General features: G+C 46.7%; 1 protein-coding gene across 7 annotated transcripts in view; it reads left to right on the forward strand.

Annotated features, from left to right (window-relative positions):
* The window catches only part of ELAVL3 (ELAV like RNA binding protein 3), a 77,076-nt gene that overhangs the window by 44,071 nt on the left and 7,250 nt on the right, over positions 1-25,755 (forward strand). For all 7 annotated transcript variants that reach the window (XM_083593780.1, XM_083593777.1, XM_083593783.1 and 4 more), the window contains exons 3-5: positions 15,312-15,415; positions 17,238-17,391; positions 21,102-21,327. In XM_083593780.1, the coding sequence (XP_083449906.1) occupies positions 15,312-15,415; positions 17,238-17,391; positions 21,102-21,327 (484 nt within the window). The remainder of the gene's footprint in view (positions 1-15,311; positions 15,416-17,237; positions 17,392-21,101; positions 21,328-25,755) is intronic.

A 25,755-nucleotide genomic window follows, 5' to 3' on the forward strand; every position in this document is an offset into this window, starting at 1 on the left:
TGGTAGCAAAGTGACTGCTACTTATGAGGAGGAAGAGGAGTGAAGCAGTGGAAAGGTTGGCACTGTGTAGCCCTCGTCCCGCCCCCGATCCTCCTTGGCAAATGGCAGGAACTCATCTGCCAGGAGGGCTTGAGTGTGCAGCTGTGCTCCTCCTCGCTGACTGCTCCTCCAGACCAGTGGAAGCATCCCTCGGAAGACCAGTTAATAGGAAGCAGCAGCAGAGAGCATTATAGTCGCCCAGCCCTGCTTGTGGACTTCCCAGATGCATCTGATTAGTAGGATGCTGGGCTAAAAGGACCTTTGGTCTGATCTAGCAGGCCAGTTATTATGCTTAGGATGGTGGCATTTAATTTATAGCTTGTTGTGGTACATGAATTAAGCTTCTCTGTTTGTTGTGGACAGGGCCAAATTTAGGTTTGATGAGCCCCTCAGCTACTGAAGGTAATGGGGCCCTTTATATGTCCAGCTGTCCTTTGTCAACAACAAATTGCTGCTGTTTTTTTATGTTGAATATATGCTATATGGTCATTTATGGACCTAATAGGTATCTAAAGCCATTTGCACATGTTGCCATGCACCCAGTCCATGCAGAATGTAGGTACCCTATATATAGAAATGAGCAAACCGGTGATATTTTAGGGAGCAGGCTAGCAGGCGGGGCCCATTACTTCCATCATAAGAGCCTACACAACACAAAACACTCTTGTTGTTTGTAGGTTTTATTTTATTTGTTTTATATCTTATATTTGGAAATGTACATCCAGGGTTTTTCCCCTTTCATTTTTTGGGCCCCCCCAAGAGAGTGGGGCCCTAAGCTATAGCTTGTTTAGCTTATACGTAAATCCGGCAGTGGCTGTGGAGGCCTTAAGGAGCTTTTGGTAGATGGTGAATGGATCACAGGCCTGGAACTGTACAGTGGTACCTCGGGTTAAGTACTTAATTCGTTCCAGAGGTCCATTCTTAACCTGAAACCGTTCTTAACCTGAAGCACCACTTTAGCTAATGGGGCCTCCTGCTGCCACCGCACCGCCGGAGCACAATTTCTGTTCTCATCCTGAAGCAAAGTTCTTAACCCGAGGTAATATTTCTGGGTTAGCAGAGTCTGTAACCTGAAGCGTATGTAACCTGAAGTGTATGTAACCCGAGGTACCACTGTAGTGCATTTGTGCTTCTCTCAGGATTTGCTATATCATCATTTACTATCGCGATACACCTTTTTTATGATAATGACAAGCTAGCTGTGGATGGAATATGATGAAAAGAGACTATAGCAGACCATGAGGTGGCATGGAACTTTTCTTCTGACACTGGTATTGAAGCTGCAGTTTACCAGGGGCCGGGGCATCACAGGGTGGCAGTGAGATTGTGACTGCCTGGGCACATCAGCACCTCGTGATGATGTGCACATGTGGCCCTGATGCCACAGCTGTTTTCCCACTCCCTATCTCAACCTTGGATAAGCTGTACTGATGCCAAGGTTGGGAGGGCAGCTCCACAGGCTGCTACTGAAACCAGACCTTGAGGTACCGGTTCAGATTACCTGTTGCATTGGCTTGTTGCTGGTGTTTGTTCAGAGGGAAGGTCAGATTTGAGCACCTGATATTTACAAATGGCAAAGCTGTGTCTGAATTCTCAGCACATGTGTGCAGCAAGTAAATTTGACAGCCTCCTTTGGGGGGAAAAATACTAGCTTTGATTTGTGGCTTTGAAGATGGCAGTTTGTGACTTGGAGTTTGGTTTGGGGGGGCATTGTATTGAGGTTCAAGTACACAACTGAATAAAGAAATAGTCTGGTTTCAGGCTGTCCGGTTCTCAGAACTAGCTACTTGATTTTATTGTTACTATTTACTTCCATTTAATTTGCATGCTACCCTTTCATGTGAAATACAGTCAAACCTCGGATCCCAAACGCCTCCGTTTTGGAACGTTTTGGCTCCCGAACGCCGAAAACCCGGAAGTAAATGCACTGGTTTTCGAACGTTTTTCGGAAGCTGAATGTCCGATGCGGCTTCTGCTTGAGTGCAGGAAACTCTTGCAACCAATCGGAAGCTGCACCTCAGTTTTTGAACATTTCGGATGCCAAACAGGCTTCCGGAATGGATTATGTTCGACAACCGAGGTTTGACTGTATTTCCAGAGAGGAAGCCTTCTACTTTTGCAGATGTTAAGGAACAAATGAAGCCAACAGGACTTTTGTAGCACACCTTTCTCCCAGTGGCCTCCTTTGTGCAGGAAGATATGCCATGTTGATTATCAAAGGCCACTCAGTGAATTTCAAATTAAGCAGAAATTTGAGCTTAAACTTTGCACACCCTGTACTCTAGTTAGGCCTGATGGGGATCCTAATTTAGCCTGCAAGGCTGTTATCCCCAGGCCATGGCCACCTGTCCCCCACCTGACATCATACAAGATATCAGGTGCGGGGAAGGCAAAGATAAAGATCTTTGCCGAAAGCAGGGTTTGCAGGCTTTCCAAGGTCAGCTAATTGTCTGTGCCTAGCAAAATGCCCACACAGTTTGAAATCAAACTGTGCAGCAGGCAGAGTCTCAGCAAACAGGAATGCTTCACCTGAAATAATGGTGGCATCAGGTGACTGTCAGGTGGGCAGCTTCATTCTCCTGTCAAAATGGCTCATGGGGTTTGCAGAAGATCTGGTTCCAGCCCACTGACCTGATCTAGTTCTCTATGCTCCCAAGACCGCTGTTTAATCTAATTGCCAAATCCAGGAGGGCGATTGTCACACCTCTGGGCTGCTGACATCCAGGGTTTTCGTTCTCTCCTCCTTTCAGATCCAGATGCGATAACTTCTATTTACTGTTTCTAGGTGGTTTTAGTATGTAATCTGTCCCCTGTTGTGTCACCACCAACGTTCTATAAAAGCAAGAAGGAAGCCCAAGCTAAGCACAGTTTGCAATTTATTTGGCTCGTAAGTCAAGTTCTGTTCTTTGCTAGTATTAGTCCAAAACTCATCCAGGTGCACTGAGCTTCTGTGCAACACCTTGTCAGTGTGTGACTGGCCACATAACTCAGAAGATGTAGTATATACTTAGAAATCCAGGCAAAATCTAACTCTTAAGTAAATTATCAAGTTTAATAAAAGAAAACTGAAATATCGACAGAGAGTTTGTAGCATTAAAGGAATGAAGCACATGCACACTGACAGATGGATAGGCATTGCTGAGATACAACAGGGTCAGCATGGCATGGAAAGTACATTGGAATTGCAAGAGGTTGTCTTTTTAGGGTGCAAAACTAAGTTCCCTTGGGGGGGTGTTCCAGGAACAGTAGGGTATAGTGGAGCTCTCTGCAGCTGGAGAGGGAGGTGCCTTGCTGTGGTGGCATTGCTCTTCTGCAACCACCAGTGCTCCAGCGGTAGATATGCCCCAGTTTGCCTTCAGATTGATACCGCTGGGAGGAAAAACGGGTGGAGCAGTGCAGGATGGCAGAAGAAAACTCTGCCCCCCCCCCCGCCACCTTCTGGCATGAGCCCAGAGAGTTCTGAATTTAGTGGTTCTTGCACCACAAATTCATCCCTTCCTTGCCCCATTGGATTGTTCCGCCCAAGCCCAAAATACCCTGCCTGCAAATTGTCTGTTCCTGACCTGTAGTCGTTTCATGGATGCAGAATGAATGTGGTCTCGCTGGAAACAGCAGCAAGTTGAAAGGGGCAGTCCAGAAACTTAGTAAGATACTTTCTCAATTAAAAATAAATAAATCTCAAAAACTAGAAAGAGGGACTGGGTGGCATATTTTATAGCGAATGCCAGTCATTTCCCCCCTCGGGGACTGTAATGTAGATTCCAGATTTAAATTCTCGAAGTACAAGCTTTGTCACAAGCAAGTTAGCAGGGAAATGTGTGTTTAGTTCCAATTAGTTGGAATGTTTCGATTGTGAACTTGGATGTACCCTTTATCACATGGCGGTGATAAAGACATTGAGAGGCAACCTACGCGATGGCAGGAAGACACCATCGTCATTCAATAGAAACCAACCTTCTTCAATGGGGGTGGGCATTCTTCTTGCCCACTGAGTGTCAGAATATGGCTGTCTGTTGCTCTAGAGGCAAAACGAAACTTGCCATGGAAGATGCCTGGAAGCATTTCCCAACATTATTTGTGTGCTGTTTTATTTTTGGTCATTGTGGGTAAGCGGAGCTGTTTATTTGGAAAGAGGGGTTGGCTACCATCTGAGGCAGAGGTCTAGATGCTTCGCTTCTCAGCTGCTCTGCTTCCAGAAGTACCTGGTCGCTTATGGGCTGAATTCTCTGGCCTGGCATTGCTACTACTTAATTCCATAATAAGACCATACTTAACCACCATTTGATTGAGGTTGTAGGGGGCGACTTGGTGTGCATATTGAGACCTGGGTGGGCGAGCTGGGTGGGTCTGACCAACTCAGCTCTGCTAACTTGGGACATAGTACAGTACTAAGCCAAACCAGAGAATCTGGGTCTGTGTGTCACCATCATCCATAGGACTTCCATCCCCTTTACCAAAAAAACTATTGATCTTCAGGTGGGCTTAGAGGACCAGGTACCTGGTATTGGGCCAGGGGAGCATACTGGGGGTGTACCAACCACTTTTATTCTGCCCAGCAGCCTCCCAGACTGAGTTGGCCAAAGTGATCTCTAGCATGGTGTTGGAAGCCCTAGATGACTTTAACATCCACACAAAGGCTGCTATAGATCTAACTCAGAACTTCATGGCCTCCACAACCACCATGGGGCTGTCTCAAATTCTTAATTTACAGACTTTACCCAGAGTGATGCGAGGCGTGGCCTGAAGTTGGGGTGTGTGCAGGGCAAATCATTGCCATGGTCGGACCACCATCCGGTAAAGTTTGGACTGGTGATGGCAGTTCCCATTCAGAGGGTCTGCCCTGAAGTCTGATGGAAACTGATGGATTTCTGAATGTCCTGGGGAACTTGGCAGCAGAGAAGGCCGATGATCTTGTCCAAACCTTGGTTTCTATTGTGGAACGGTGAGATGAGACACAGCCTCTTCAGTGTTGTAGAACCCAGTATGGTATTTGGAGGAGCTGTGGGCTATGAAACAGGCTGGACAAAGTCTAGAGTTCAAGCGGTGCAGAAGTTCCCTTGAAGGGTCAACCAAACACTTATTGTGCATCATTTTGCCTACAAGGCATTGAAGAAGATGCATTTTGTGCCTCAAGCAGCTCACCACTGGAGCTCTTCTGTGCAGTTTGGAACTGCTGACTCGCACTGGAGTCCCTCAAGAACCTGCTTGAGACCAACTGGCTGCACATTTTGATGATAAAGTTGCTTTAACTCTGCATTTGTGGCAGGTTCCGATGGTCAAGCCTCGATGTGTGGTGGGATCACCTTCCACTTACAGGTGCTTTCAGCTCTCTGCCCAGCCATGTTGCCCCCTTGATCCCGGTTTCTCTTAGCATACTAACTCTAGCAGTGGAGCTATGACTGGTTGGGTCCAGGGTGTGGTTAATGCTTTGCTGCATGTTGGGATGGTCCCTGTCACCTTGGAGAAGGCGGTGGTCCAGCCAGTTCTAAATAAACTAGTACTGGACCCATTGGTTTGGACAAACTAGCTACCAACCAGCCACAAACCCCCCTTATTTAGGGAAGTTGGTAGATGGTTATGGTGGAACAAGTTCAGGCATTCATGGATAATACAGTCTTACCTTGGTTTTCGAACAGCTTAGTTCTTGAATGTTTTAGCTCCCAAATGCCGTAAACTGGAAGTGACTGTTACGGTTTGTGAACTATTTCTGGGAGCCAAACGTCTGATGGGGTTTCCGCGGCTTCCGATTGGCTGCAGGAGCTTCCTATAGCCAATCAGAAGCTGCGCTTTGGTTTCTGAACATTTTGGAAGTCGAACAGACTTCCGGAACGGATTCCGTTCAACTTCCAAGGTACGACTGTACAGACACATTCAAATCAGGATTCAGATTTAGCCATGGGAACAAATTGATCGCCCTGATGGATGACCTTTATTGACAGTGGGACAAGGGAGTGTGACCTTGCTCTCTCTCTCTCTTTCTCAATTTCTCTGTGGCTTTTTGATACCATTGTGACCATGGTATCCTCCTGGACTGGCTCTGTTGGTTTATATTGTGGGCATTGTGTTACAGTGGTCCTGCTCCCTGCCTCTGAGTGTTCATTTTAGAGAGTAGCACTGGACAAGGGTCAGCAAATTTTTTCAGCAGGGGGCCGGTCTACTGTCTCTCACATCTTGTGGGGGGCTGGACTATATTTTGGGGAAAAAATAATAATGAACGAATTCCTATGCCCCACAAATAACCCAGAGATGCATTTTAAATAAAGGGACACATTCTACTCATGTAAAAACACGCTGATTCCCGGACTGTCCGCGGGCCGGATTTAGAAGGCGTCCTGAAAGCCACACTGTTTTGTTTCCAATGCTATTTAATATCTAAATGAAGCACTTGGGAGAGTGGTCATTAGCAGATTTAGGGCAAGGTGCCATCACTGTGCTGAGGACACTCAGCTCTGTTTCCCCATCACATCTGACTCAGAATAGGCTGTGCAGACCCTGGATCAGTGCCCGGTTGCAGTGGTGCACTGGATGAGGAGAAATAAACAAAGTCTGACTCCGGGCAAGACAGAGCTCTGTGGGTGAGCGGCTGCCATGTTTGTCAACTTTGCCTGACCTGGACAGGGTTGCATTCCTTCCGAAGGGGCAGATATGCAGCCTGGCTGTGCTCCTGAATCCACCTTTGCCACTGGAGACACAGGTGGCCTCAGTGGCTAGGAGCATCTTTTACCAGCTTCAGCTGAACACGACTGCTACAAGCATAATTTGGGCACAGGAGTCCAGGTGTTGGTAATTTCAAGGTTGGACTAGTTCAGAATGCTGCAGCATGATTGCTGGTAGGGGTGAGATCCAACCAGAAAATTATACTTCTGCTCAAAGATCTGCACTGCCTACTGATTTGTTACTGGGCCAAGTTACTCCGATTTTTATATCAAACCATATTGTCCATGGTAATTGTTAAACTACAAGTGAAATCAAAATCCTGCTAATGTTTCCATCTGCTTACAGTGGTCTCTTAAATAACTTAGAATTTCCCCCCATTCTCTTATAAAGTCTTTATCCTCTTGGTTTCTGAGTTTTCCAGTCAGTTTTGCCATCTCAGCATAGTCCACGGCATGGACTATAGACCATTTGTGCCTTCTTAACCATTTTGATCTGCAGAAGTTGCACATTTCCAAGGGCCCAGATGGTTGTTTCAAATTCATGAGGAGTTGATATTTTGGTGTGGCATCACCAATACAGTGGTACCTTGGGTTACATACGCTTCAGGTTACATACACTTTAGGTTACAGACTCCGCTAACCCAGAAATAGTGCTTCAGGTTAAGAACTTTGCTTCAGGATAAGAACAGAAATCGTGCTCCAGTGGTGCGGCGGCAGCAGGAGGCCCCATTAGCTAAAGTGGTGCTTCAGGTTAAGAACAGTTTCAGGTTAAGAACGGACGTCCGGAACGAATTAAGTACTTAACCTGAGGTACCACTGTACTTTGGAACTCAGTTCCTGTTGACACCCACCCCATACTGCTGTAGACACATGCTAAAAACTTTTTTTTTTATTTCAGCAAGCCTATTCAGACGTAAAACATAGCTACATATGCTTGTTTTAAAAATATTTGCTTTCTCGGTGTATTGTTAATAAATATTGTATATTATTTTATATACACTGCTTGGAGATTTCTTTTTTATTAAGTAGTTTATAATTTTTTTTCTATTCCCCCCCCAAATAAATAAGCAGCCATTGGGGGATAACAGTTTGGATTGGGATTGTGGTGCAAGAAATGAGGACTTAACCTTTTCTCCTCGATTCCATTTCTCTGATGTAAATTGCTCACCCCCTCCCTCCCAAACTACTAATATACAAGCATCTAGGACCCTCGTACCTACGGGACCGCCTCTCCTGGTATGCCCTGCGGAGGACCTTAAGGACCATAAATAACAACACTTTGGAGGTCCAAAGCCTCAAGGAGGTTAGATTGGTCTCAACTAGAGCCAGGGCATTTTCAGCACTGGCCCCGACTTGGTGGAACGCTCTGTCACAAGAGACTAGGGCCCTGCAGGATTTGACATCTTTCCACAGGGCCTGCAAGACGGAACTGTTCTTCCTGGCCTTTGGCTTAGACTCACTCTGACCCTTTATATGGGATTTGGTATATAAATTTTCCCTTGGCTTTTTTGCTGGCCCATGTAGGACCAGCATGGATAGCTGGCTTGGGTGAATATCTGATGTTTCCTCCTTTTATGGTCTTGATCTATGGGCTGCTACTAAAATGAGGCTGCATTTTAAGCTGTATTTTAAGCTGTGTTTTAATTAACCGTTATTTTTTTCTATTACGTTTTATTGTAATTTATATTTGGTTTTAGCCACCCTGAGCCTGGCCCTGGCCAGGGAGGGCAGGGTATAAATAAATTTTATTATTATTATTATTAATTTTTCTTCTACAACTAATGATGGTTCCAGGTGGGAGGGGGAAATTAGCATCAAGAGAATTGACATGGGAAGGGATTAAAAACCCTCCCTCCCTCCGCTTGCCACAGTCCTAATCGCCCCTGCAGCTGCTCTCAGCCTGGGCAATCAAAAGATGCTGGGAAATGCAAGCTATATCTCGTTTTGCCCTTAGGCAAATAGGGCAAAATGTAATTTCCACAATTACAGTTAACATTAATTCAGACACTGAAATCTGGGTATCTTAAAGCTGCTGTATCATTCGTTAAAGTGATAAACCTTGGAGTTTCTATTAATAACATTTATCAAATTGGATATGTTATTTTAATTGTTTTTTGAGCTGTGCAAAACGTCAAATGAAATCTGAATTATTTATAGCACAGAGGCATATTTTGTCTAATCTCATATATAAAAATTTATAACTCTTGAGATTGTCCTCTGCAAGTGTAACATTTTGGTGATTTTGCAGTTTGAAGGCGTCTTTGGTCTGTGTCTGAAGGTGCAACTTTTGCTATGATGTCTTAACTTTTGTGAAGTCAGCAGCACAAAGCTCATGGCACTGTTGATTTTAATATTAACGAATCGAAAAAGAAAATTGACAAAATCTTGTTAGAGAATTAAAAAGTGTCACGCTACGATTTCCATTTTCTGTTATACGTCAGCGGATCTTACACATTTTTCTACTAAAACCCTTATACTGGTTTGCCTGCTTGCTGCAAGCCCACGCATTTTCTTAGCTTAAAGCCACTGTGTAGAATAGAGGTGGGGGGCACCTGATGGGTTCTCAGCTCCTCTCTGCTCCAGCCTGCAAAACTGTCAGGCAAAGAAGATGTGAGCTGTGGTCCCATCTGTGAGAGGCTCCCAGATTGAAACTCAACTATTGCCCTGGTTGTGAGTGTTGTAAACAAAATCTGCCCTTCTTCCCTTATGGGGTATCCAAGAGCCCGTACAGAGTCCTTAAGTGGGTTAGCTTGGTAGGAGAACATAACAGAGGCCAACCAGAGAATATTGAGAAGCAAAGCAGCTAGTAAGCCTGATCTTTATTAAAGCTGTTGCAACAGGGTGCTCCCCTCACACGCAGGAGAGGAAGAGGACCCAGAACAAAGGTGTGCCTGCCCTTATATAGACATTTTAAATTGCCTTCCTTGGAGCTCAAGACCAGTCCTCCATACATCATATATACATCACAGCAGGGGTGTAACCGAAGACCACCCCCCACAAACATCATACCACAGAAAAGGCGGTCTACAACAGAAACTTGAATGCTGTTTTTCCCTGTCTGCCAGGTTATCTGATAATGTCTTATCTGATTGTCTTTCCTGATATTCTGGCCATTCTTTTGAGATGGTGATTACCCAATTCCTGAGACAATGGGAAGGTTCCCTCACCCCCTCCCTCCTTGCAGAGAAAACATTTGGTCAGTTTGGGAGTCAAAATGGTTTCAGGTTGGTCTTCCTGTGCTGATCTATGTACGCGCTTGGTTGGTACATTTATGAACATTTATTATATATATAAGACTTTAAATTTTTATTACATGACGCAAGCAAAGCTGCGAGGAGGGGTGGGGGTGGCGATGTGCATGTAGTATTACTTGGAAGTTTTGGCTGAAGAGTCTGCAGCACATTTTTCAAAAAGGCAAACCACCTCTCAGTTTTAATTTCAGAATTTAAGCAGATGAGTAGGTTTCCTTTTCAGCATGTGAGGAACATTTCAGAGAATTCCCCCAGCTAGTCATTGTCATCAGCATAATCAAATGCTGAACTGGGTGGTCCTGTATCTGTCAGTTTGGCAGTGGAACAGGGCCACCTACAGACAGAATACTTTCTGCCTGCTTCCGCAATAGACTCCCCAGGTAGCAGCTCAAGGAGGACTGAGCCTGCATTGTAGCCTCCATCAATGCTGAGGATGTCAGCTGGGGGAAAGAAAAGGTGTGGGGAAGCAGTTGGCCTGTTTGAGGCCCTAACCGAGAGGGGAAGGTAAAGAGACCCCTGACCATTAAGTCCAGTCACGGACGACTCTGGGGTTGCGGCAGTCATCTCGCTTTATTGGCCGAGGGAGCCGGTGTACAGCTTCCGGGTCATGTGGCCAGCATGACTAAGCCGCTTCTGGCGAACCAGAGCAGCACACGGAAATGCTGTTTATCTTTCTGCCAGAGTGGTACCTATTTATCTACTTGCACTTTGATGTGCTTTCGAACTGCTAGGTTGGCAGGAGCAGGGACCGAGCAACGGGAGCTCATCCCATTGCGGGGATTCGAACCACCGACCTTCTGATCGGCAAGTCCTAGGCTCTGTGGTTTAACCCACAGCGCCACCCGCCTGGCTAACCTTTTTTTGGGGCCCTCCAAGGACTGCATGGCAGCAGGCGCAGATGAGGGTCATTTCCAATGTGGTTAACAACCACACACCAATCATATGGTTCAGCACACACAAGCTCAGTGCCGGATTTGCGTATAATCTAAATAAGCTCTAGCTTAGGGTCCCACTCTCTTGGGGTCCTCAAAAAAATTTAAAGGGGGGAAAAACTGGATGTACATTTCCAAAATATAAGATAAAAAAACCAAATAAAATAAAACCTACATACAGCAACAGCGTTTTGTGTTGTGTAGGCTCCTATGATGTAAGTACAGTGGTACCTCAGGTTACAGACACCTTGGGTTACAGGCACTTCAGGTTACAGACTCCGCTCACCCAGAAGTAGTACCTCTGGTTGAGAACAGAAATCGTGCGGCAGTGGCACGGCGGCAGCAGGAGGCCCCATTAGCGAAAGCGCACCTCAGGTTAAGAATAGTTACGTTCGTAACCCGAGGTACCACTGTATTGGGCCCCACCTGCTAGCCTGCTCCCTGAAATAATCACTGGTTTGCTTATTTCTATATATAGGGTGCCTCCATTCTGCACGGGTGGGTTGCATGGCAACATGTGCAAATGGCTTGAGATACCTATTAGGTCCATAAATTACCATATAGCATGTATTCAACGCAAAAAAACCAGCAGCAATTTGTTGTTAGCAAAGGACAGCAGGACATATAAAGGGCCCCATTACCTTCAGTAGCTGAGAGCCTCATCAAACCTAAATCTGGCCCTGCATACAACACACATGCTCTCACGCATACATACAGAAACACAGATCACCCTCCCCATTTTACACGCAGATACCTCCCCAGCATAGTGCTGCGCTTGGTGGAGAAGCTTTAAGCCTCACCAAGCTCACTGCTGCAGTGTGGACATTGCCCCGTTGCAACTTTGGGCTGGGTGGAGTGGGATAAACCTCTCATCCTAGCTCATGATGGGGGGGTTCAAGTGGGGGGGCTGGTGAGTCACTTCAAAGGGCTGCACAGTTTGCTCTGGCCTGTGGGTTCACTATATCTGCCCTGATGGTTCATAGCAACCTGGAAGTGGAGATTAAAGTCAGGGCATGCATGCAATGAGGTTTAAAAAAACAAGCATGATTCCCTTAATAATTATTTTATTGTTTATACCCTGCCCATCTTGCTGGGTTTCCCCAGCCACTCTTGGTGGCTTACAGCTTGTCTAAAAACATAATAAAAACATCAAGCATTAAAAGCATCCCGATACAGGGCTGCCTTCAGATGTCTTCTGAAAGTTGTGTAATACTTTATCTCCTTGACATCTGATGGGAGGGCGTTCCACAGGGCGGGTGCCACTACCGAGAAGGCCCTCTGCCTGGTTCCCTATAACTTCACTTATCGCAGCGAGGGAACCAGCAGAAGACCCTCGGAAGTGGACCTCACTGTCTGGACTGAACGATGGGGGGTGGGGATGCTCCTTCAGGTATACTGGGACGAGGCCGTTTAGGGCTTTATAAAGGTCAGCACCAATACTTTGAATTGTGCTTGGAAACCTTAGCACTGTGTGTTTTCACAAAAGTGACCAAGGAAATAATGAGCCGTTCCTCACACACACCCCCAAACCCCTGCATAATCTCTGAACAGGTGGGAGGTCTAAACAGCAGCAGCCCAGAGACCCAACACATTTTCTTTGAGTCCCTGCTTGTTTCTCTATTAGGGCCTTCTGGACTAGGGACTGTTAATCAAGAGCTGCTGCTTCTATTAATAAGAGTCTTGTGCCTTGCTGAAATTAAATGAGGCTCCCTCTGATCAGTAGCTTGATTTTTAGTAGTGCTTTTGTTTAATGTTAATTTGTTGTCTAGTGCTCTTGTTAGCCCAAAACAGGATTCTGGGACTAGTTTCCAGATCACTCTCATTCTAATAGCCGATGGAAGGGTTGCTACTTTGGCATAGGCTAGAGCTGAAACCAGTTTGTTTAAAAATACCGTATTTTTCGCTCTATAGGACACACTTTTTCCCCTCCAAAAATGAAGGGGAAATGTGTGTGCGTCCTATGGAGCGAAGACGCCATAGCCCCGCGACCCTCTCCCGGCTGGAGAGGTGACGCGCGGCTATGACAGGAGCCTCTATAGCCGCGTGTCACCTCTCCAGCCGGGAGAGTGCGCGCGGGGCAAAAGAAGCCCCCTACGACCCTCTCCTGGCTGGAGAGGTGACGCGCGGCTATGGCTGGAGCCTCTATAGCCGCGCGTCACCTCTCCAGCCGGGAGAGCACGCGTGGGGCAAAAGAAGCCATAGCCCCGCGACCCTCTCCCGGCTGGAGAGATGACGCGCGACTATGGCAGCAGCCTTTCCGCTGCTCCCTGACCTGCTCTTTGGGGCTGGTGGTGGGCTTCCCCCCGACAGCCCCAAAGAGCAGGTCGAAAGGAACCTGAAGCCTGGAGAGCGAGAGGGGTCGGTGCACACCGACTCCTCTCGCTCTCCAGGCTTCCAAGGTAGCTGCCTGAACGCACCTTGAACGGCACCTTGTTTTAGAGCGGGAAAACAAGAGGGGGAAAATTCTCCCCCTTTCTGTGCAGCGCCTCCGGCCGCTTCGCCTCCGGCGCTGGGCAGAGAGGGGGAGAATGTTTTTTTCTTGTTCTCCCCCCTCTAAAACAAGGTGCGTCCTATTGTCCGGTGCGTCCTATGGTGCGAAAAATACAGTACTCCTTTGAGAGTTTATTAGCAAATGCTGACCATGGTCATGTTTCTGACACCCAGTTACATAATGATGTGAGGCCCTCCTACTAGGGCTCTGGGACCTGAGTTTGTAGGTGTTCGTAGGTTGTTGAGGATGGTTGTGTCATTGGCTGAAACATAAGGTGTGTTGCAGTGCCCTCCTGAATTCGCCTCTAGGGTGCAGTGCCCCTAGACCAGGGGCTTTCCGAACTTGCATCTCCAACTGTTTTTGGACTACAGTTCTCATCATCCCTGACCACTGGTAATGCTAGCTAGGGATGATGGGAGTTGTAGTCCAAAAGCAGCTGGAGAGAGACCAAAGTTTGGGAAGCTCTGCTCTAGACCATTAGTTTCCACATCCGACTAAAGTGGATGAAAAGAACCAATGAACAAATTCCATGCTGCCCCAAGACTGAACTACAGACAGGGTGTGGAAGAGCCAATCTCCGAATATTTTTGGTTTTACTAAAATGCTGTTACGCATCGGAACATAAGAAGCTGTCTTCTACCAAGTCAGGGCTTATCCACACTTAACCTTTTGCCCCGCAATTTCTAGGGGCTTTCTTTGCAAAAACCTGCTCTTTACTGCTGAATCAGAGCAAACAGCGATTCAGGTTTTCCATGGAATGCCATTTGTTCTGATTCAGCAGTAAAGAGCGAGTTTTCATGGGGAAAGCATGGGAGGGAGGGAAACAAAGTGCTTGAACCTTTGCCTAGAATGCTTGGGGCAAAAGGAAGTCTGAATGAACCCCCAGACTACTGGTCCAGCTATTCAGTAGTGTCAGCACTGATCGGCAGCAGCTTTCCAAGCTTTTAGGCAGAGGTCTCCCAGCCCTATACAGAGGTGTCAGAAACTGCAAATGAGGTGCTGTACCATGATGCTATAGGCCTTTCCCATCTATGCACACGGTACTTGTGTGAATTTGATTGGACAACATTATATAATAGACAGGCACCATATCTGTTGTATTTTCGATGGCTTGATTGAAAACTCTCCTCTTCCAACGAGACTTTTAAAGTGCAGATCCTATCCAGTTTCTGTACTGGAATAGTTCTTAAGATGCTTTAATTGTTTGATCCCTTGTGTGTTTGTCACCCTAAGCTCCTTTGTGAGGAAGGACAGGGTGTAAGATTAATAAATATGTAAATACAATAAAGAAGCCATGGGTGGGGGAGAAAGTGTTTAACTTGTGGACCATTTTTCTGATCAAAATTTGCTCCCACCAAGCTGCTTCCTCACCTGCAGGATATAGATTTCGGATCCCCCTATCTTCTCCCTTGCTTGAGAAAAACACACGTGTGTGAGGGACAGCTTTTTTGTGGGGGGAAGGGTTAGGCACGACTTACCCCCTATCTCTGCTGTGGTCAAATTTGCCACCCCCACATCTGCTTTTCAATAAGGAACCAAAAAACCCCAAACCATCTGGAGATGGTCCACAGCTCTCCTGCATCGTGTCTTTTGTGGCCCCCAAAATAACTCGATAGGCCACACTTTGTATTCTGAGCAACGCAGGCAGGAGCTGAAGGAGTGAGGGGCACAAAATGATATACTGCAGCATTCACAGGATAGTTCTGAACCCACTGAAACAACCCTTATATTCCAATTTTAACCTTTATATTCAGATGTTAAAATTGCATCAGACTTGAAGAGCTTTAAGCTTTTGTTTCAGCTCTTTTGAAAATGCTACCTTCGCGTTAATTATTCCCTCCCCATTTGGTTTGAAAGAAACCTCCCTTCTCCATTTCTGCATCTCTTCCTTCCTTCCTTGGCAGCTCCTCCACTGTAACCTCTTTCCCTTCTTCCCCACCAGGGCAGAGCTTAGGCTACGGCTTTGTCAATTATGTTGACTCCAACGATGCTGATAAAGCAATCAACACGTTGAATGGGCTCAAACTACAGACAAAAACAATCAAGGTGAGGAGAGTTGGGTGGGCGGGCAAGCTGCCCTCAAGGTGCCCTCATGAAAGGAAGGCCGGAATGCATATCTGAGTTCAGAAGGGGCACGGACCCTCTTTCCTTTCATGCACAGGATCCTGAATCTTCCCAGCAGCCATGGGACAGTATAGATTTGGAACAATGGTTTGCAGAGGGGCATAGTTCAAAAGGCAGAAGTTGGGAAGAACTGGGTGATGAACAGCTAGGACAGCCTTTCTCAACCTGTGGGTCCCCAGATGTTGTTGAACTACAACTCCCATCACCCCTAGCTAGCAAGGCCAGAGCTCAGGGATGATGGGAGTTGTAGTCCAACAATATCTGGGGACCCACAGGTTGAGAACCGCTGAGCTAGGAGAAGAAGAACTGGGAGAGAGAGAGAGAGTTAACAGACTTTCTTTTGCTGGAAAGCACCCATCTGCTCAGCTCAAGGTCAAGGAGAGCAGATAAGGTGGCTGCTCAGAAAGCACAGTGGCTGCGGGATCAGGTTGCAAGGCGCAGAAGTGACATGGGAGGAAGTGGGTGGAACCCTTAATTGGGAGCACTTTCATTCTGAGGAATGGATTCTTTGTTCTTTCGCTATGATTATTAAAAATTCTAACTGGTAAGAGACTCCTTTCACTTTGTTCTGTTTATCTACTGATGGGGTGCGGTGGGGAGGAAGCCAAGTCCCTGAAGTCTGACATTCACCCACTCAGGGCCTTCAGCACAGAATAAGGGGTCATCCAGACATCCTTTTTGTTGTTCCAGGCACTTTCCCTGGGAGAACTCACATTTTACCACTGAATCGGGGCAAACAGGGGTTTTTTTTTGCAGATTGACGTTTGCAGTAAGACATTGGTGTTCCCAGGGAAAGCGCTGGGACAAACAAACTGCTCGGACACAGAGCTTTAAAACCTGGACCTGTGCCTGGAAAAGTGGCATGAAAGGATGTCTGGATGAGCCCTAAGCCATACATCTAATCAGGGTTTCCCATACTTGAGTCTCCAGCTGTTTTTGGACTATAACTCCCATTGTCCCTAGCTAACAGGACTCGTGGTCAGGGATGATGGGAACTGTAGTTTGAAAACAACTGGAGACCCAAGTTTGGGGAAACCCTGATCTCAACGAATCCGTGCAAATGATGGAAGGAGGCCAGAGTCTATGAAGGGGTGTAAAGGCAGAGTCTGGGTGGCAATATTGTTAGTATTGTTAATTATTATTGTTAAAGGTAAAGGTACCCCTGACAGTTAGGTCCAGTAGCGGATGACTCTGGGGTTGCGGCGCTCATCTCGCTCTATAGGCTGAGGGAGCTGGCATTTGTCCACAGACAGCTTCTGGGTCATGTGGCAGCATGACTAAGCCGCTTCTGGCGAACCAGAGCAATGCATGGAAACGCCATTTACCTTCCCACTGGAGTGGTACCTATTTATCTACTTGCACTTTGACGTGCTTTCGAACTCTAGGTTGGCAGGAGCGGGGACCGAACAACAGGAGCTCTCCCCCGTTGCGGGTATTCAAACCGCCGACCTTCTGATCGGCAAGCCCTAGGCTCTGTGGTTTAGACCACAGTGCCACCCGCGTCCCTCTTATTACTATTACCACACAGTTAATATGCATGGCACTGTGAAAAGAGAGGTTCCTGTCTCAGGTTGCTTACAGAGGAAGAGGATGGAAGATGGATGCGAAGGTAGGCAGGGGAGGAATAAAGGCGGAATCCTTGGCTCCCCTGGAAGAAAGTGGGAGCTGCTGGGGTTGAAGTGGGAGGTGGAAACAGAAAGCTCTTTCTCGAGAGTGTTTGTAATTCTGCCCTCTCTGCCACCAGGTGTCCTACGCCCGGCCTAGCTCAGCCTCCATCCGTGATGCCAATCTCTATGTGAGCGGCCTACCCAAGACGATGAGCCAGAAAGAGATGGAGCAGCTGTTCTCGCAGTATGGGCGCATCATCACCTCCCGCATCCTTGTTGATCAGGTCACAGGTATTAAGAAGCGCATAGGTACCCTGGCACCAGTGCCACTGGTGGAAAAAGATTGGCAAAGGGACTTCAGCAGAGCGAGGAGAGGATTTATCATAGTCCTTGGGGGTCCTTCAATCGGAGCAGGAAGGGTTGTGCCTAATTGGGCATGTGCCTATAATGCTATCATTGTAGGACATCATGTGCCTTTGCATGGGCTTGCGCTCTGATGTGCATATCCTTTCTATCGCACTTGGTACATGGGCTCAGGCCTTGTCCACACAGGCAAACAAAGGTTGATTCTCATGTTGAGGATCAGTGGAGTTCCACCCGGATTCTGCAAATGCCCAGAAACACTCTTGTCTATACAGTGGAACCTTGGTTCTCGAACTTAATCTCTTCCAGGAGTCCGTTCGACTCCCGAAACCATTCGAAAACCAAGGCGTGGCTTCCGATTGGCTGCAGGAGCTTCCTTCACTCAAGTGGAAGCCTCAACGGACGTCCGACTTACAAAAACTGGAACACTTACTTCTGGGTTTTCGGCATTTGGGAGCCAATTTGTTTGTCAACTAAGCTGTTTGAGAACCAAGGTTCCATTGTATTACCACTTTGCATTTCCCAGGGCTAAATTAATTGTAATCTGGGGCCTGGATTGAGTCTGGACACTCACTTTCCTTATTGCTCAGTGCCTCGAATTCTGTGATAATGTCACAGGTAGCAAGAATGGCTTGGACTGAAGGGTTTTGCACATGACGTTTTTGCACGTAACACTAAAAAATGGAAAGTGTGAGTGCAGTCATGAAAAAAGGGGGGGGGATTAAAAGCTCATGTGTTATACAGATAGGCTCAGCGGAGAGCCAAAATTGGCTGCAGTTTCTTGTTGAGTGTACACACAGCAACAAATTTGGGTGTCCTTATTTTCCAATGTGTGGAATGGGACACATGCCCGTACAGTTAAACTCCATAGTTGCGTGTTCCTTTCAAAAAATCAATATGTGCCAGTCTTAAAATGAGAAAAGAGTACACTATTACCCCTCCATAGCGTTTGTCTCCATTATAGCAAGGTGGGAGGACGGGAGGTGTATATGGAATTGGCCTTCCAAGCACAGATGCAAACCCAAGGACATGTACTAATAATAATAATTAACAACAACAACAACATATTTTTTGCTCCATAAGACGCATTTTCCCCTCCATAAGACACACTTTTCCCCTCCTAAAAAGTAAGGGGAAATGTGTGTGGGTGTTACGGAGTGAATGCAGGCGGGAAAAGCCCCAAAGAGCTGCACGCAGGCTCTGCTTGCTCTTTAAAGGGAGCGCGGCTCTTGCTGGCTTTTCCGCGAGGTGGGGGAAGAGACTGAGGGGCTGCCCTCTGTCCCTTCCCCCACCTCCCACAAAAGCCAGCAGGAGCCACGTGCTCTTTAAAGAGCCGCACCTAGCGTGTGCACCTAGCGTTTTCCTCCTTGGGGAAAAGCCCCCAAGAGCTGCAAACACGCTCCATGTGGCTCGTGAAAAGGAGTGCTGAGCAGAGCCTGGGATGCATACAGACTCTGCTCAGCGCTCCCTTTAAATAATTTTTTTTTCTTGCACTCCCCCTCTAAAAACTAGGTGCATCTTATGGTCAGGTGCATCTTATGGAGCCAAAAATACAGTAATAATAATTATTTATACCCCATCCATCTGTGGGTTTCCCCAGCTACTCTGGGCGGCTCCCAACCGAATATTAAAAACACAATACAGCATTAAACATTAAAAACATCCCTAAACAGGGCTGCCTTCTGTCGCCAGAAGGACCACTAGCTTTTAGATGGCTTTAAAAGGGGGACTGGAAAAAGTCTACCAAAAACCATTAGTCGTGACTCTAATATAAGTTGCTGTGGTGGAGACAACAGTAGAGAACAGTGTAGTTCCTGGAAGCACTTGGTGGCTAGTTTTGGAAGAAGGATACTGGGCTAGATAGATCTGCTTCATCAGCAGAGTCCTTAAAAGGTCTTACGAAGCAGCCATACACAGATGGAGCAGGTTTTAAAAAAGAGGACACCTATTAGGATCCTCCTCTGAAGTAAGTACAGGCATAGGCTGCACAGACTGTCTTTTAGAGTGATTATGGCATGCATACATTTTTTAAAAAATAGAAATATTGTCCATTCTCCTGTAGGGGAGAAATGTGATTCTGTGTGGGTTGTCACAGCCCATCTCACCACTGGCAGGAAGTAACCTTTTATTTGGAGAATATACCTGGGGCAGGGACAACCCCTTTATCCCCATTTCCACCTCTTTTGGTAGGATGTTTTTGGTGGCTGCTCTAGGCACGGCAAAGGAGAAGAGGCGGGAATGCCATATTGGAAGGCATTTTTTTCTTTGTTTGCTTCTTGATCCTCTTCCTGCTCCATTCCGCCACTCCTGCCGGGTTTTCCTTTTCTCGCGGCTCCAACCACTTCAATGGAGATGCGATAGGAGACATTCCTAGTAGACCTGGACCCAGAGGATCATCCATAATGGAGAGCACACTGAGAGGGAAATCAGAGTGTGATTGCTATGTAACTAGGGAAGGGAAATGGGGAGGAGAGACTCTCCTGTCACCCCAAGTATGTGGAGGTACAAATAATGTCAAATTCTGTAAGAATTCCACCTGCTTTTTTCCGTTTCTAAAGCACTTAGGACACCCCAGAATCAGCACCTTTCTAACTCTTTGCAAGCTCAAACTGTGCCACATTTCTGGTAAACTCTCCATCCTAGTAGGGATTATTTCTCCATTTCTTTGTCCCATCTTTTCCATGATGCCGCTGTGTGTCTGGGAGTGCAGAGCTCAACCCTAGAACATGTCAAGCAATAAGTAAGAAATCATGGCTTTCTACATATGTCAGGTGCTCCTGCTCCACTGAGTAGCTACACCGATCCCTACTACTTATGGGAAGGACTTCAGGCTGAGACTGTGTGGGTGCCAGGCCCCATATCACCTCTTAGAAGCACTTGCATTCTCCTCATTTGTTTGTTTGGAAGGTTTCAAAAAATCCCTTGCCATAACAGATTCTGTTCCTGTAGTAAGAAAACACCAGATACAATACACCACATAATTTTGGACTGTCCTTTTCTTGACACTCTTCACAGAGATCTCCTAGTGACTCCCATACAGCTCAAAATATTGGCTTGCAAGGAGTCTATAATGCAATATTTGTTGGGGGATGATACTTCCGAAACTACCAAGATTATTTTGGGGTACTTAGACAAGATATTTAAAGCTTAATCGAAAGTTGTCTGATTTATCCAATGGTGGCTATCCAGTCTTTTATATATTGTATGTGTTTCAAACATTCAGGGGAACTAAAAAGGAAAATTAAACAGATGTTACAAAGAATGCAAGGTGCTAGGGAAAAAAATGCAAGAAGTGTTTGTCTTCAGATGAGAGATACAGTCAAACCTCAATTCCCAAACAGCTCTGTTTTGGAACGTTTTGGCCAAAAACCCAGAAGTAAATGCTCCGGTTTTCGAATGTTTTTCGGAAGCTGAATGTCCAACGCAGCTTCTGCTTGAGTGTAGGAAGCTCTTGCAACCAATTGGAAGCCGTGCCTCGGTTGTTGAACATTTCGGAAGCCAAACGGGCTTCTGGAACGGATTACGTTCGACAACCGAGGGTTGACTGTACCATACTGTAGCCCTGCATTATCAACTCAGCAGGTGCCCTCGCTAGCATTCATACAACACCCATGCCATTCTGACTCCTGCTCTTCCAGGTGTCTCTAGAGGAGTCGGTTTCATCCGCTTCGACAAGAGGATAGAAGCTGAGGAGGCCATCAAGGGGCTGAACGGGCAGAAGCCCCTGGGCGCCAGCGAACCCATCACAGTCAAGTTTGCCAACAACCCCAGCCAGAAGACAGGACAAGCTTTGCTCACGCATCTGTACCAGACCACAGCTCGACGGTACACGGGACCTTTGCACCACCAGACTCAGCGATTCAGGTGAGACACCTTCCCCTCTCCTCTGCTGGAGGGCTGAGAGTTCAGGTTGTTCTTCTCCTCACCCGGTCCCTGGCAGCTGCCGCCCTATGCTTGGGGGAAACCTAGGACTCAGATACCCAGGCTCATCATTTGCCTGTATGTTAGAGCTGAGTGTCCACAGGTGTGGCTAGTCTCTAAGTAAACACAAGGCGAAGATGTGTGGTTGAATCCTCTGCCACCTTCCAGTGTCCCTTTAGCACAATCTCACTGGCTGTTCCTTAAGAGATTGCCTTCTGTAAAGCTGACCCGTTGGGCTTGGGCCATGTTCTGGTACTGCTCTGTGCACTTCCTTAATATACTGTGGATCAGTGCACCTTGGGGGGCTCCTGGATTTCCTCCTGGACTCCCTCCTTCTCTTGAGCCCATGCCTTACATTTGGGTCTTAATAACGAGGCAGACAGGAACAGTACCATTCAGTGGCTACCTCATGCTGAGTTCTTCAAGGCAGGAAGGGACCAAGTTATGAGTCTCTTTCAGATTGTTGCTATGCTGAATTGGAAAAGATTACAGGGCATCTGGTCTACCAGATGGTTAGAAGCGGTCTGTGTGCTCCAGTGATGCTCACCTGAAAACTGCTAGGATTGGGGGTGGTGAGGCCAGGCACTTCCACTGTGAGTGGGCCTCTTTGTGCCGAGCTGCGTTTTCCCCTAGTAGTTTTACTGACCCTGCCGCTCCACTCCAGAAATAGCCACATCTCAGTATTCAGTAAAGGGACGGTTGTTGATATAGCTTGAGGTTCTGCTGGATCTAGAGGGCAGCCACATTTCCATCAGGTGTAAACAGAGGAAGTGCCATCTTCCTAAGTACCAATGTGTGCCATTTGCCAGTTGTATTGTGTTCCTCAAGGCAGGGTTGGGACAGATGAGCGCCCAGATTCCTTTTGTGTGGGGCAGGTCCTGTAAGAAACAGGAAATTCTTTTTGTACATTGTTTTGGGAATCGCGATCCATGAATTCTCATATACAGTGGTACCTCGGGTTAAGTACTTGATTCGTTCTGGAGGTCCGTTCTATATCTGAAACTGTTCTTAACCTGAAACACCGCATTAGCTAATGGCGCCTCCTGCTGCCGCTGCGCCACCAGAGCACAATTTCTGTTCTCATCCTGAAGCAAAGTTCTTAACCCAAGGTACTATTTCTGGGTTAGCAGAGTCTGTAACCTGAAGCATATGTAACCCGAGGTACCACTGTACCCCATTTCCTTTTTTTCAATTTGTAGGTAAGATGGGGAGGGACAGATTATGAGGGCCACCTGAAGGTCTGCAGCAATCCCTAAGCAGCCCCTTAGCCCGTTTGGATTTGAAAAGTCTTAGGCAAACTGAAATAAAGCCTCAAGGCTGTTAACCCCCCATTCCCCGTGATTTGGCGTTGAATGCCTGGTTGCATCTGAACTCCAGATCTGCATCACATGTATGTTTTCTCCCATGTTTTTCATGGATTTTTTTGTTATCTGCTGCTTCACATGTGATATTTTTCCCACATGGCATCAAAAAACACCCTGTGTACACCTGCTGGGTGTGATGATGGTGTATATGTCTGCTTTCGATGTGACTTTCATGTGTGGCAGCGTGCATGGATTAACACAGATTTATCTTCATGCCCAAGCAGGAAAATGAATCATGTGTGAGGGAACTGTTCACTTCTTTTTCAAAGTGATGTCATTTGAGACTCATTATGTGGTACCTACTCATCACATATTTATTCAGCTTCATACTGTCCCCAAATCTCTGAAGTTGTTTATCTTCCTAACGCTCTAGGATGGCTGGTAGTCCCAGCTAACAGCTTGAGAGCTGAGAGGGAAACTGGGAGGGAAACTGAGATACGAAAGCTAGGAGCTAAATGGCACTTTAAACCTAGGTTATGGGCACACAACGGAATGTTTAGGCAGGCTCTTTTATAATGAGAATACAAAGCTGAAAATGAATGAACTGCAGCTAAAATATTATGTTCACTTTTCCCATGGTCTAGTCCTTCCCCTTCTCACCTTCCCCTAATATTCTTAAGAAGGTGTCTTCTCCAGTCTTCAGAGAGTAGCTGGAAGTGGGGAGGCAGAAAAAGGTCCTCCTTTCCTTCCACACTGTGTTTTTAATCTGAAATCTTAGGCGCAGTACTGCGCCCAGAGCTCAGAAACTACTCGCGCTAATGAAATCCCGTCGCAAAACGCACCTAGAACAATGGGAGTTTCAAACACTGGAAATGCCCAGGCTTTGATAACACAGGGAAGTTCATAGCTGAGGTGGAACTTAACCTGGGTCTTGAGCTCTTCATGTTGCCCACCAAGCAGTAGAAGTTGTGTTGTGCATCTTATGCTAAATAGCAAGATTAGAGCACTTGCTGCAGGAAGTGGCTGTGTTTTTAAAATAATTCAGCCTGCTGCATCCAACTGGCACAGGTGGGGAAAGAGCAGTGGCAAGGAGAAACGCACAGAGGCTTGTATTAGGTGGCGGTGCTCATCATGATGGATTTGGGCATAGACTCTGCATATTTGACCCAGGATGTGGGTGGCGCTGTGGTCTAAACCACTGAGCCTCTTGGGCTTGCCGATCAGAAGGTCAGCGGTTCGAATCCCTGCAACGGGGTGAGCTCCCGTTGCTCGGTCCCAGCTCCTGCCAACCTAGCAGTTTGAAAGCACACCAGTGCAAGTAGATAAATAGGTACTGCTCCGGCGGGAAGGTAAACGGTGTTTCCAAGCACTGCTGTGTTTTCGGTGTTCCATTGTGCCAGAAGCTGCTTAGTCATGCTAGCCACATGACCCGGAAAAAACTGTCTGAGGACAAACGTCGGCTCCTGTAAAGCCTGTAAAGCAAGATGAACGCTGCAACCCCAGAATTGTCTTCGACTGGACTTAACTGTCAGGGTTACAGGTTACCTTTACTTTTTTTTTTGACCCAGTAGGAAAGGTGGTTTGGATACTAGAATCATATCAGGGCTTGTGGAGGAAGCTTGTGGTAGAGCGGGTGAGCAGCTGTGCCCTTTGGACTTAAAAACATTTTGAGTGCAGCAGGGAACAGAGATTTTTCTAGCCTTGCTTCCCCAGAGGACTGTTATGGGTGTTTCCTTCGTTTCTTGGAGAAGGAAATTGCTGCGATTGGGAGGTAGACTTCCTGAACTATTCTGTTGCCCATCTCCATGAGGCTGAACCGGTAATAATCTCCTGTTGCTCCCTTATCATCTGAGCAGAAGACATTTCTGTTGCACTCATGTGCCTCTCTGTCACCTTGAAGGGTTGCTTCGAAACCAAAAAGGCCATAGGTTTAGATATATCGATATTGTAACCGGAGCCTAGAAACAATGGATTTTAAAATCTATATATAGAGAGAGAGGTTAGTTGCCACTTTGGTGTCGGAGAACAGGAAACTGAGTATTTTGAACAGTATCTTGGACCATCCTACCTTCTGTTGCCTCTCCACATTCCATGTCCTTCAGGTTGTGGGTGAGTTCTTCATATTTCTTTTCTCCACCCACCCACCTTGGCCATACTCTGTGTCCACTTCTTGCTGGGATGGGAGCCCAAAGGATTCTGGGCTGTGTCTGAGAAGAACCAACTTGGAGTAGAGGGTACACCTGTGTATTGCACTGAATGTGCCTAGCCCCAACAACCCCCTCCCCGCCTTGCTGTTTTGCACAGGCATCAATGGCAGCTTCTCTTCCTGGAGCAAATAGCACCTTTACAGCAGGGAAGGAATTTTTTTTTTGTCAGGATGGTGGAAGTGGGGCTGGGTTAACCATGCACATACAAACACACGCATGCTATGTCATGCTACGGGTGATATGATAGTTTTACATACAGTGGTACCTCGGGTTAAGTACTTAATTTGTTCTGGAGGTCCGTTCTTAACCTGAAACTGTTCTTAACCTGAAGCACCACTTTAGCTAATGGGGCCTCCCGCTGCCAGAGCACGATTTCTATTCTCATCCTGAAGCAAAGTTCTTAACCCAAGGTAATATTTCTGGGTTAGTGGAGTCTGTAACCTGAAGCATATGTAACCCAAGGTACCACTGTATTGTCTATTTTGGTCCTAAAGTGTGGCAGGGGCTGGGAGAACTCCTCAGGATAAACGGACTGCTCAAAGTTCAAGGAGATTCTTGTATCCCAAAGCCCTGCCTCGCTTTTGGTTGAAGTTGTGATGAATTTAAAGGAGTGGGTTTTGGCTTCCAGGCATGTTCTATGGTGCCACTGAGTGCTCTGTAATTGTTCCGTTTGGCTTCTCCCATGGAGAGCAAAATGACCTTGGGTTGCTAGTAGGCTAGTTCAGTTTCTGTCCTGGAAGGTCTAATGTAAGCTGCCATACCCAGGTTTAGAATCTGGTGATTCCTTCTCCTCTTTCTTAGAGATGTCTGTGGTGAATTTCCCTTTTAACCCCATCAGCTAATGCAGGTACATTCCGACA

Source organism: Podarcis filfolensis, assembly GCF_964270895.1.
Source record: "Podarcis filfolensis genome assembly, chromosome: 17".
NCBI lineage: Eukaryota > Metazoa > Chordata > Lepidosauria > Squamata > Lacertidae > Podarcis > Podarcis filfolensis.